The sequence below is a fragment of the Mauremys mutica genome, chromosome 24 (assembly GCF_020497125.1).
Source record: "Mauremys mutica isolate MM-2020 ecotype Southern chromosome 24, ASM2049712v1, whole genome shotgun sequence".
NCBI classification, from domain to species: domain Eukaryota; kingdom Metazoa; phylum Chordata; order Testudines; family Geoemydidae; genus Mauremys; species Mauremys mutica.
The window spans coordinates 2,162,865-2,176,065 of NC_059095.1; the positions used below are offsets into that span (position 1 = coordinate 2,162,865).

The 13,201-nt window shown below is 60.0% G+C and overlaps 1 protein-coding gene across 4 annotated transcripts in view; it reads right to left on the reverse strand.

Annotated features, from left to right (window-relative positions):
* Window positions 1-8,872: 8,872 nt before the first annotated feature.
* Window positions 8,873-13,201, reverse strand: part of HOMER3 (homer scaffold protein 3) — a 33,328-nt gene continuing 28,999 nt past the window's right edge. For all 4 annotated transcript variants that reach the window (XM_044998742.1, XM_044998739.1, XM_044998741.1 and 1 more), the window contains one exon: window positions 8,873-12,513. In XM_044998742.1, coding sequence (XP_044854677.1) covers window positions 12,325-12,513 — 189 coding nt within the window. In that variant the 3' untranslated portion in view covers window positions 8,873-12,324. The remainder of the gene's footprint in view (window positions 12,514-13,201) is intronic.

Consider the following 13,201-nt stretch of genomic DNA (forward strand, 5'->3'; position numbering starts at 1 on the left):
TCTCCTGGCTCAGGGGACTGGCGTCTTGTCCAAGGGCTGTTGCTCGGAATGAGGGGTCGGTTTCACCCTGGCATATCGAGCTGGATCAGGGACTCTGCAGCCGGAGGCAGTGAGGGCAACACCCAGTTTTGTTTCAGGGGTGTGGTCCAAATAGCAAACAGGTTTCTCCTAGCCAGAGTCTGCCCTGGTCCTGGCACCACGTCCCTGCTGTCATGGTGCCAGGGCAGTGGTTCTGGAAAGCTGCATCCTATTCCAGCTCCAGTCGGGTCTCTCAGCCAGCTCAGGCATGTTCTCTGCCCAAGGAGAGGGTCCTAACCCACGTGCTGCAGAGCTGGGTCCATACACCCATCCTGGCACAGGTTTCCCATGCGAATCCCCAGCCCTCTGCATAGCCACTGGTGCAGCTCCACCTGGGGTGATGTGAACGGGCAGCACCCGAGGAGCTTGGATGTCTGGCTGGATGACTGGGGCCACGTGGCTTGAGAGGTGTGGCCCAGACTAGCCAGCGAGAGGTGTCTGAATTGTGCTGCCACCTCTGCTTGGCTCCCTGGGAATGAAGAGGGCCTGGAGGCCCTGCCTTGTAGGCAGGGTGACTCGCTGGGGCTGGCGGCTGTTGGAACCGCACTGATCGCTCTCTGAATACGAAACGCTCCCCCAGCCCCGTGTGTGCTGATTTCCCCAGCAAACCCGTCAGCACGCGATTAATGAGGCTCCTCCCTGGGCCAGGCAGCTCTGGCGAGGGCTTTGATGCTGCCTTTGTGTCGTCTCTCCTGTCAGCGGTTCCCCTCCCCTCTCAGACTCCTTGCTCTGCCTTCTGAAGTCTCTTCGCTGAGCGCATCTCTCTTCATCTTCCTCCAGCACCCTGTGACAGCAGGCTTTGATCATGGATTTTTGTCTTGGCGCTTTATTCGGCCGCCTTTTCAATCCGCCGCCTCTGAGAACCAGGGCACGTGTGGGAAACGAGCCCCCTCCGTTCAGTCAGTGCAGTCGCCTCTCTGTGCTGCCTGGCTAGGAATGGGGGAAATGGCCTGTCTCAGGGGCTGGGAATGGATCCTGCCCAGGTCCACAGAAAGCACCTCACCTGGTGACTGTCAGTGGCCTCGGCGAAATGCGCTTACGGGTCTTGGGCCAATTCTTCCTCCTCCCATCCCTCCCTGGCTTGAAAGCTGCTTCTGTCAGCTCTGCTCCCTGCTGGAATTCCTCCACCCATCTCCCAGCTGGGTCTAGCACTGGGGCTGCGTCCGGAGCCCGCATTGTACCCGCACTGAGGCAGCCGCTGTTCAAGAGCCTCGTGCAGTGAGATCAGGGCAGGGTCTCGCTCAAGGCTCGAATGGCTGCCATGTGCGGGGAGGTGTTGAGGGCGGCGGGGGCCATGCTGGCAGCACTGTGCCATGGGGTGGGTAGTGCCTTAGTCACGAGACCCTCCTTCCTCTGGGCACTGAACACGCTGATCGTGCCAGTGCCGTGACTGAGAGCCCCGAATCCCCCGCGGGGGGGAGTGGCTGCATCATAGATCCGGGCCAGCTTGGGACGACCTTCCAGTGCCCTTCTCACCCCCGTTTCTCTCCCCCTTCGGCTAGTCTCCCACGTGCTTTGCACACTCAATTCTTTTCACTCTCAACCCCAGCTCCCCACCCCCACCTCTTTGAGGGCTTCCCTGGTTTGGTTGCTATGGAGACAGAACCCGGTTCAGCATTTCAAACATCTCGCAGTCCCTGGCAGGCGCAGGGGGGCGTGGCCGTGTGGAGCAGCGGGCGCTGGGGGTGCTCCCCACAGACACACGGCAGAGGGTGCACGGGAGCCTGCACCACCTCTGCAGAACCCTGCTTTAATGGCCACGCTGGGTTTGTCTGGCCTGGGCTCAGGCCCTGAGGCTGGGTGAGCCTGGAGCGGGGCTCTCAGGCCCTTTTCTGGGTGTGGAACAGGCCCTCTTCCCTTCCCCCACCCCCTCTGCCGTCGGGTGAGCGGTTGGCATGGGGCACTGGTGTTCCCCGGAGTGCTGCAGGCAGGCACCAGGGTTGGGCAAGTCCGACACGGAACTGGAGCCACATCCTGGGTCCATCCCAGGGATGTCTCCAGAAGGAAGGTCTGGGGGGGAGCTGCCCCCCATGGGTTAGAATGGGACCCCCTGGGCCTGGCCATGTCTGCAGCATGGGGAAGAAGGGTGAGGGAGGCCAGTGGTCGGATCCAGCTGAGCCGGTGGCCCTGGTCCATCCTGAGTGGGCCGTGTCCTGCAGGTGGCAGCCAGGGGCCTCTGGCTGTGGGAGCAGCGCCGGGAGGCAGGAGAGCTCGAATGAAACGCTCAGGGTGGAGCCCTGGAACTTCGTGTTCCTGCCCCAGCTCGTCTTCAGCTCCGTTCCCCGGGGGGCCAGCCGGAGCCCTCAGTCCTGTGGGCGTGTGTGAGATTCCTTTCCTAGCCCAGGGCTGGCTCTGGGCCCTAGGACCCACCCCGCCCGGCTGGCTGGTTACCCGGCAGCGCTGTCGGGTTCGGCTTGGAACAGCTTTGCTCTCTGGCCTGTGCCAGGCGGGGTTTGGCTGGCCCCTGAGCTCCTGCTGCTCCCGTGCTGGCCCCCGGGGACGGGGCTTTCGCGTGGATTGTAGCTCGGGTCTCACTGCCGCTCTGCGTGCGGGCGAGCGCCCCGCCCGGTACCGCAGTGTGTTCAGGGGCGGTTTGCTCTGCGCAAGCCAGGCTCTGCTGAGGGCGTGAGAACCCCCCAGTGTGACTGTTGGCTCCTTACTGGGTCCCGTCTCTGGGCAGGGTCTGGACAGGACCCTGCGGGCCACGCGGCCTGGTCAGCAGCGGCCACTAGGTGGCAGCTCTGGCCTTCTCCGGCAGCGCCCTGCAGCTGGCTCTGGCCCTCACTGGCGCAAAGGGCCCCTTGGCTGGGCTCTGGCTGGTGAAGCTGGGGGCGGGGGGCTGAGGGGGGGTTGCCCTGAATGCAGTGGGGGCAAATGGGGCTGAGACAGCAGCAGAGGGGCTGCCCCATCCAGTGCTGCCTGCAGTGTCCTTTGGCGTTAGACGCAGTGGGGATGGTCGGGCCTCCTTTCTGTTCCCTTCTGGGCTGCAGCTTGGCCGGGGCTTCTGCTGGCCCCGCTAGCACACCCCCCCGGCAGCACCCTGCCAGGCAGGCTTGGCTTTGGCTCTGTCCGCTGAGGGCAGCTCCTCCCCCTACATAAGAACGGCCGTACCGGATCAGACCAAAGGTCCATCTAGCCCAGTATCTGTCTACCGACAGTGGCCAATGCCAGGTGCCCCTGAGGGAGTGAACCTAACAGGCAATGATCAAGTGATCTCTCTCCTGCCATCCATCTCCATCCTCTGACGAACAGAGGCTAGGGACACCATTCCTTACCCAGCCTGGCTAATAGCCATTTATGGACTTGACTTAGCCACCATGAATTTATCCAGTCCCCCTGCTGCGCCTCTGCCTTCCTGTCTGTGATGAATGCTGCTGGCAGGGCCCTGGCCCCCTTACAGCAGCTGTGTCTTCACTGTGCCCAACACACCTGGCCTCGTCACGTTCCCCCCCCCCTCCATTAAACAGCCCCCCAGGCACCAGACCAGAGCATACAGAGGAGTCGTAGGGCGGGTGTGTTTGGTGCTGGGGGGGATCTTTCTTTTGTGCTGCAATTCTTCCCTGCTTCAATCCACCCTCCTGCCTGCTGCAGTAGCAGCCACCTCTCCTGTGGACGCCGTGGCCTTGTCTCTGGGAGGGAGAGTGACTGTGAAGGAAGCAGGTGTCCGGACTCCCCCTCCTCCCCCTTATCGTGCGTGAATCGAAGCCGTGAGCTCAGAGCACTGGTGGCTCCTGCAGCCCAGGCTCTCTTCCTTCCATGCAGGCAGGGGGGCCCTGCAGCAGGTCACCCCCATCCCTTCCACTGGAGGCAGGCTGAGGCAAAAGGCTTCATGTGCCAGCACTGGGGCGGGGGGAGCTCTGGCACGAGACCCCCCCTGTCGCAGAGCAGGTTGGTTTGTTCCGTTCAGAGAGCCCCTGTCCCTCTGGCCCTCAGTCGCCGCCTAGCCCTGAATGGCAAAGCTTGCTCAGTCCTGCTGCCCACTCCCTTGCCGGAATGGTTGGATCAGGTGCCATAGTGGTGCCCTGTGCAGCTGGTACTGGGTGTGTATTGCCCCACGGGCTGGAGGCAAGGCAGAGGCAGGGACTCACCCACAGTGTCCCAGCAAGTGGGTGGCTGAGCCCAGGGGTCCACTCTCAGGCCTGTCCTTCCACCCATGGGCCCGTGCTCCCTCCTCGTCCCTCCAGGCCCAACACCATGGCTAAGCAGCCTGGTTCCATTGGCAGAGGGAAGTCTTTGGAGAAGTGAGCAGCCAACATCTTCTTGGGTTGAGGGAGTGCCTGGATTCTCTGCAGGAGGCTGGCTGCAGGGCTGAGATGGGGCCATCGACCTTCTGTGTCCCATCTGCTAACTCATCTGCTGCCGGAAAGGGAGCGGGACTTGGCCAGACAAAGAGCGTTTGGGCCTCTCTGGTGGAGGTGAATGTTGCATGCTGCCAGCCCAAACGCAACCTCCCCGGTCTCTGTAACGGCCCTTTGTGCTGGGCTGCCGTCAGCCCTTAAACCCCAGTTCTGAGGCCTTTGTCAGAGGGACCTGCTCCCCACCGTCCCTCGCAGCCAGCAGCATTAAACGATCCATTTGCAGGCCCACTGCTGCATGAGAACAGAGCAGCAGCCCCTGCCTCCAGCTGCAGCCCCACATTGAGGCCAAGCCATTAATATCTGCCAGCAAGGTGGTCCAGGTGCATGTAATCAGCGTTTCTCCCACCTCCTGCCTTTGGTGCAGCTTGGTTGCCTGCTGGGAAGTAAAATGCAGTTAGCTTGAGTGAGAGAAGCAGCCTATTTGTTATGAGGCCGGGCTGGTTCCTCTCTCGCCTGTCCTGCTCCCAGCCCTGCTGAGACAGAGAATTCCTGCCGCGAGCAGGTGGCCATGGGGCCTGATGGTGCAGCCTTGCTGCTCCCTCTGGAGCACTTAGTCTTGCAGGATGAGGCGTGCAGGCTCCGGCCCTTGCGAAAGGGATGAGCCTCCCCCTGTGTGCCTCTGCCGTAGCTCCCTGGCAGGGATGGCACGTCCTGCAGGGCTAGAGAGCTGCTCAGATGGGCAGGGATGGCCACTGCGAGCCTGGCTGGGCCAGCCACCCAGCAGAGGGGATGTGTCCCCTGGGTGCTAGCAGAGCTGAAGACGAGGCTGCGGATGGAGGTCGCGGGGGATGGAACCAGGCAGTGTCTGTGCCTGGTCTTGATCATAACTTTCCATGACTGCAAACATTAGTGATGTCAGAGCAGGATGCATGTGGCAGGGGGAAACAGATCCAGCACCACGGCTACTCAGGCCTCTGCAGGAGCTCGGCCCAGCACGGAGCACACGGGTACCCATAGGCAGGATGCTGCTGGAGCTGCGGCGTTTCCCAGTGGGCTGGGTAGTGCTGCTGTGTGAGCAGCCTGCTGGGCTCCTGTTCCAGCTGCCGCTGCGTATTCCTATTGCAAGAGAACTGGAGCCTGCTGTTCCCGGTAGGGGTTGGAAGGAGCCGGCCATGGGCAGAGGAGAGCAGCGCGAGTGTAACTAGAATTGTCCCCACCGCTCCCGCTCTCGCCACGTCCCCACGAGCAGAAACAGCCGGCGTGTGCCAGAAAGGAACAGGAGTAATAATCACAAATTACTGCGGGAAAGGGGATGGCAAACCTCGCCGGAGCCTCTGCGTTTATTGTGTAGAGATGAACATTTTCCATTATCCACATTTAACTGCCTCCTCTCAGCACATTATCCTCGTGGGGCAGAGGCTTTAAATGGAGAACTTTCCCCCTAGCTGTGAAGTGTAAACAGACCAGCTCCAAACTAAAAATAAGCCCTGTCCTCAGAGGCAGAGCAGCTGATGGCCCCAGCCCTGATGGGGGAGGGGGCTGGGTGACCCAGCTGCAGCTCCCTTGGCAGGTTAATCCCTGCTGGGTCCCCTCACCTGATTCCAGGATTCAATCGGAGTGGCCCATGGTCACACTGATGCAGGCCCAACACAGAGCTGGTAAAGGATTTGTGCCATGAGGGCTGATGCAGGGTCATTGTGTGGCCACGGGCACAGGGCATTGCCGGGAGCATAAACCCTTAGCTACGTCTGGTAAATCACATTCGTGGTGAGGTGTTCTGACTCCTTTGCTGGCCAGAGCCCTGTCCCTCGAGGATCACCGAGCACGTCCCAGCACCCCTGGGAGATGATTAGCCCCTTTGTACAGCTTGGGAAGTGAAGCCTAGAGGGTGTTAGATGACTCGCCCATGGTTGCAGAATGAGTCAGTGGCAGAGTGGAGCAGTTAGGAGTCCTGTCTGCTATGCTGAGCCGTGGCCAGATGAGAGTCAGACTGAGGTGCCCCAGGCTTTGGGTGCATCTGCTGTCGGACATGCTCCAGTGGGAAATGTCCTTTTGCTGAGGGTTCCTGCTTGCTGTCCCCCGGAGTGACAGACAAACTGGATGTCCCTCAGGCCAGGCCAGGTGTAGACTCTGAGGCCAGAAGGACCATTTCAATCACCGAGTTTGACCTCCTGTAGCGCACAGGCCAGAAGGCTTCTCTGTATTGATTCCTGCAGCCAGGCATGGGAGACTCGCCCGTGCATCACTTCAGGGCAGTAACCAAGACTCTGACCCTGCAACCTGCTAGTCGTGAGATGCTTGTGCAAGGGGGGAGTGTTACACGGAGCTGGAACTGACACTTACAATCCTGACGCATGGACAACAGGGCTGGAGGAGCCTTGGGAGACTCTGGCCTTCCTCTGAAGATGTCTTAAAACGAGGCTAATGTCAGACGGTGAGAGAGAATTCAGAATGTGGGGCATTAGCAAACCACCTGCCAGCTGCTCCTGCTCTCCCCTCCACTGCCCTTTGGGGCTGCACGGCCACCTGTCTGGGAAAGACGAATCACACAGCGGCTCTTTGTTCCACAGCTGTAAGGGTTTCAGCCAGAACCCTGCCAGGCGGGTGAGATGGGATGGGGTCGGGGAAGGAAGAGCTCCAAGCCTAGCACCTAAGAACCCAGCGGGAGAACTGAAAAATAGGCAGCTGCCCAAGACTGGGACGTTGTGGGGAGTCTGGGAGCCAAACCCCATGGCGTTCAGTGGGAGTTGCTCAGTGAATTACCTTGGGGAAGCGCAGCCCAGATCTTTAGGTGTGAAGACCTTGAGGATTGTTTTTGCCCAGGCTAATCTCACGTACAAACAGCCCCCCCCACCCCAATCACTGCTCCGGCTGCGCTTTACATGCATCGCCTCATAAATAATTAAGAAGCCCATTTGCTGTTGATGCATCTCACGCACTGAGTTGTCTGCAGTCAGCTGAACTCCTCCTGCCAGCAGCAAAGCCCCTGGTAGGGGGCTGCTTGACGGTAATTGCCAGTGGGCAAGAGAAGCAGGAATACAAGCGGCCGCGTTGCAGTTCACCGGCTGCTGTTTGCGTAAGGAAGTGATGGAGATGGAAGTCTGGGGAACCCCCTCGGGTTTCTCCTGAGTGCTGAAATGGGAGCGCTTCCCGGGGCTGGGAAGCACATGCTGGTGTGAGCTGTGGGCTGTTAACCGAGCCCGTAGTCCGTCTCAAATGTTCAGTGCTTCATTGGGCCAAGCCGTGCTTTGCTGCACCCAGCTGCCGTCCGGCTGCCTCCTCTGGATCTAGGGCCTTTCTGGAACTAGCCGGTGATGAATGAGGTGCGTTGGTTTGGAAGAGCTGAGGACTGCAAAGGGAGGGGCTCCCCAGGAGTCATCCAGCACGTGCTGGCCCTGCACCGCCTCAGTCCAAGGCTTTTAATGAACGGGCTGCAGGGCAGAGCAGACTGAAAAGCTGCTCTTCAGCTTACTCTGGCAATTGCACATAGCGCCTGTGGGGAAATGAGAGCAGAAAGGAAAGTGGCTTGCGCTCTCACTGGAGCCCTAACAGCTGGAGGGCAGCGTGGCGTAGCTGTCCAGTGCGCTGCATGCCCCCCCAGGCAGACACAGGCAGGCACACTTGTGAGGTGGCAGTGGGGCAGCTCGGCCAGAGGCCGCCCCAGTGACAGTATTAGATTGAGAGCAAGTCAGTCGGTTCATGGGGCGTCTGACTGGGCCACGCCCATGCCTGGGGCGATGGTACCGGCCTCACAAGCATCACAGCAAGGGAGAACTGGCACCCCTGGGTTGTTCATTTCTCTGGGGGCAGCGCTGCCCCAGGTCTGCCCCACCTGGATGCTGACAGGTCCGTCCCGCAGGGAGCTTGCAGCTCCCCATCACTTGGTGTTGCAGGCTGGGTCGCTGGGCCCGTAAGGGAGGGGCGTCCCCAGGAGCAGGTGAGGAAGTGAGTCGTGACGTCATGGCCAAAATGAGGGCACCCCTCAGGGAGCAGTGTGGAGGGAACACCCCACTCCAGCAAGCCCCAGCCCATTGCCCTGGTCTGGTCCGCGTGGTGGGAGCCCCGATTGCACCCATGAGGCTATGCTACACCCTGGATGGGATTGCTGGACACAGCACTAGCAGTGTGGGGACAGTGAATAAGGAAAAGTGATTTACTTGTTCCATAATATAAGAACTAGGGGCCACCAAATGAAATTAATGGGCAGCAGGTTTAAAACAAATAAAAGGAAGTCGTTCTTCCCACAGCAGAGTCAACCTGTGGAACTCCTTGCCTGAGGAGGTTGTGAAGACTAGGACTATAACAGGGTTTAAAAGAGAACTAGATACATTCATGGAGGTTAAGTCCGTTAATGGCTATTAGCCAGGCTGGGTAAGGAATGGTGTCCCTGGCCTCTGTTCATCAGAGGGTGGAGATGGCTGGCAGGAGAGAGAGATCACTTGATCATTGCCTGTTAGGGTCACTCCCTCTGGGCACCTGGCACAGGCCACTGTCAGCAGACAGGATACTGGGCTGGATGGACCTTTGGTCTGACCCCGTAGGGCCGTTCTTATGTAGACTCTTTGGAAGGCAGGTGCACATGCCAGCCCGGAGCCTTGCCCAGCGCAGTGTGGCTGCTGCAGCAGTCCGGGGGCTGAGCCAGGCTAGGCAGGGACTTGTGCCTGGGAGCCTGGGTGTGGCCAGCCACTCTTGGGCAATGCAGCACCCGAAGAGGTGCCTTCACTAGGCAGCGAGATGCTGGAGAAGCACCGTGTCACCAACTCTGCTCAGGCCTCGCCCACCCAGTGAGGTCAGCTGGAGATGAGCTGGCTAACCCCAGGAGGGGGCTCTGCCCCCTGCCCCATTGCCCTCTGCCTTGTCAGCCACTTGAGGGGCAGCATTCAATCAAAGCGGGCATTGGCCTGCCTTTCATGTGATCATCGTCTTGCTGCTGGGTCATAACTAGGGGCCGCGCCCCCTCAGCTCCTGGCAGTTGAGGAGTGTGGGGTGTGTCCTTACATGGACCATGAGAGTAATTCATTGAGGGGTTTGCTGTTAACCTGCCTTGTTGTTTAAACTGGAGCCTCGGCATCCGAGAGCCTCAGACTCCTGCGGGGGGGCGGGGATACAATGAGGGACTCAGCCCTCAGAATGGAGTTGCTTGGTTCAGGGCCCAGCCTTAACATCCCATGGCCACCAAGTTCTCGGGCTCTATGCTCCCGTCCCCTCGCAGGCAGAGCCTGCCCCTACCTGCCTTCGGGCAGCGCCTCAGCCGTGACTCACCATGCCCAGCCCAGCGTGTCCTGGCTCCCCGTGACACAGCGGTGCAGTGACTCAGTGCCTGGTGCGCTGTCTCTACAGGACAGAAGGAAGGAAAGCAGCTGTGGCTCAGGGAAGCAGGCCGGAGCCTGGCTGGAGTGTGAGCCTGAGACAACGGCTCCTGAGCTGTGCTTGGCGGGGAAGGCTGGGCCACGTCCATGGCTCCTGTCGGCATCTTCGTAACGTCACGGGAGGGCTGAGGGCGTTACCCCGGGAGCGACTGGGGCTGTGCTTGCGAGGGGTAAAGGGCGCCGGGTCATTACAAACCCTGGCTAATGCCGGCGCTGCTGCCAGCGACAAGTCTGGGCTAGCAAACGCACAGGTGTGGAAGGCAGGTGAGAACCAGGCACAGCTGCAGTCTCAGCAAAGCCCGTGCTGTGGCTTGTGTCTGCTCCATTCCCACTCAGAATCAGTCCTGCCCCACTCAGCACCTCCCCGGCTTTCAGCTTGACGGAGCTGACTCAGCCTGGGATGTTGCTCAAGCCGGTCCAGCGAGCCCCAATCGCTGGGAAACTCCCATCTCGCCACCGGCCACACAGTAGCAAGAGGCTGGGTGCGGCGACATGGAGGACAGAGTGGTGGGAAGTCAGACCCAGAACCTTTGACATGCCCCTTCTCCTGGTAGTTTGCATGTGGCATGAGACAGAGACAGGACCCGTGGGTGGGTGAGTGGCTGACAACATGCAGGGGAGATGCCTGCTTAACCCAGCGCCGCCCCACAATGAAGCAGAGCCAGAGTGAAGGCACCTTTCCTGCAGCTGATCTCTATTTTCCAAGGGGGCCACAGCTGCCCCCGGAACCGGAACGCACGTACCCCCCCCACACACACACCACCCTGCGGGCGGCACACGTTACAGCTAACTCAAGCCCCCACACAGGCGTGGGAGCAGCTCATGCAAAAAAGTTCTCCTGGCTGCGCAGGTTCAGAAATCTACATTTCCCCACAACTCCTAAGCTTTGAAAGAGAGGGAGGGAGGGGGCCGGCCTCACCTAGACACAAGCTCTGTAACCCTGACATCACAGCTCCCCTCCTTCGGGATCTCCCCGGCGCCGGCGCCTGCCCGTGTGGCTCAGTCACACAGGCGTAAGCAGGGGCTGGGGTTTAAGGGAGCCCTGAGGGAGCTCGGTGCAATGGCAGAGCAATCACGTCCCTTCACATCAGCTTCAGCCTGAAACCCCTTCTCGTGCCGGGGGGGAGTGAGAGGCAGCTCCGCCGCAGCTGAGTGACTCTTTTCACCCAGGTACACGCAGACAGAGGGTTTGACCCTGTGGGCAGAAGGCAGGATTTGGCCGCCGGGGTTGCTGGAGTTTTAGGCAGATTCTGCAGCGTCTCTACAATCCCATGGAAACATTCTCCAGTTACTGTGTCTACACTGCACCTATGGCAGCAAGGAGAAACAAAAAACAGACCCAGCCCTGATCCCTCTGGGCAACCAGCTATGTCTACACACGCTGCTTCCTCATTAGGCACAGGCTAAGCATGCTACTAGGCAGCTACTGGGCTCCACAGGGCCGGGGCAGGGGGCGGGGGAGTGTGACAGCCCCGCTCCCTATAGATTTACAATACTCAACAACACCCATAAGGACCCACAAATGTCCCGCAGCCCCTAGGGAGCCCAGGCCCAATGCGCTCCAAACAGCCAACATCCTAGCTGCATCCAGCTGCGCAGCTCAAGCAGCTGGATACATAGCACGGGGGCCTGCACCCTCCAGAGGCCACGCGGCTCGTGGGGCCTGCTGTCTCCCTGGACCACGCTTCCCAAGAGGCAACAAGAGCAACTGAGATTTGCTGCATTTAACTCAGGTGAGTGGCAGCCCTTGGAGCCTGGAGAGATGCCAGCTCTGCGGCTGGCTGGTCACCCCCCAAGCTATCCTGTTTCTCAAACCCTAATCCCCTCCCCAGCACCGCCTGCTCCTCCCAGCTTAAAGCAGCTTTGGAAAGTAAGAAAACCCACTGCCTTAAAATAGAAAACAGCTTGAAATCCTGCAACTTCTTCCCCTCTGGAGGGTGTGACTGGGCAGCCGCAAGGTGAGTTGCTGTCCCTGCCCAGGGGGTTCTGGAAGCCCCTGACAGTGAATAAAAAGGGATCAGAATCTATTAAAAAGATGGGATGTGAGTACGGTTGGGAAGGGGGAGAAGGAGCAGCTGCCGCCCGTGGTGTGATGGACCATCTCTCCTGGGGCTGGGAAGCAGGAGCCAGGCAGTTTGGTTCACAAGAAGCAAGCGGTTCCCTAGAAAAACTACTGAAAAATGGGCAGGCAGGTGAGCCCCGTCCCTAGAAAAGGAGTGTTTCCGTCTGTAAAAATGTCAGGGAAATGCGTGAGAGTGAGGCCAGGAGAGCAGCGTCACTGAGCAGCACGGGGGGACCCTGCCACCTGCCGGCCACGCCAACGCCGGGCAGGATCCAGAGAGGCCTGGACGTGACTCACGGACACTCCTTGGGTGGAAACCCCCCGAGTTCAGCTGCCCACTGGCGCCAGGTCTGCCCTCAATGCACAGCAGGCGGCTCTGGCCAGTCTCCACAGACAGTTGCAGGCATCTCCTGGTTTGTGGCTGGACCCCGCCCAGGTCCCAATTCCTGCTGCAGTTTGTAACTGGCCTCAGCTGGGCTCTGCCCCTCCCGGAAGGTGTCTCTGTGGCCAGGGCTGCTCAGTTGCTTTCCACCAGCTTGGCAAGTCCCTGCCGGAGCTCGCTGAGCTCAAATATCTTCACATCCATTAGCTCGCCCACCTTGGTGACTTCGCCCTGCATCTTCTCCCTCTCGGCCAGCTGCTCGGCCAGCGTTTGCTCAGCCACATGCACACGTCGCTCCAGCTCCGCATTGCGGCCTTCCAGCTCCTGGCCAGGGATGCAAAGGATCAGTAAACAAACGGACAATGAAGCAGCTACCCCCGCACCTTAACCGCACACACCCCACAGCCAACACACACACAGCAGCTACCCCTCCACCTTAACCGCACACACCCCACAGCCAACACACACACAGCAGCTACACCTCCACCTTAACCGCACACACCCCACAGCCAACACACACACAGCAGCTACACCTCCACCTTAACCGCACACACCCCACAGCCAACACACACACAGCAGCTACACCTCCACCTTAACCGCACACACCCCACAGCCAACACACACACAGCAGCTACCCCCGCACCTTAACCCCACCCATCTCCCACAGCCAACACACACAGCGGCTACCCCTGCGCCTGAACACCAGTGCGCGCACACACCCCGCCTGTTCTCTACACCTGTGCCCTTCGACTGATACACACACAGGTTATCCCCTACACCAGCACAGATGCCCATGTCCTTACCCCTACTCATCACATACGCATGTGCAGAATCCCCTGCCACGGCCCTTCTCACACGTGCACACCAGGTGCACGGAAAACACATTCCTTTATTGATCCCATTGCTGAACTGGCCCCAGCAGCTCAGGCTGGAGTTCACCTCTTGGTACCTGGGCCTGACCCCCCCGGCCTGTGTGGTCTGACCATCACCCCGCGTACACCGCATGTGGCAG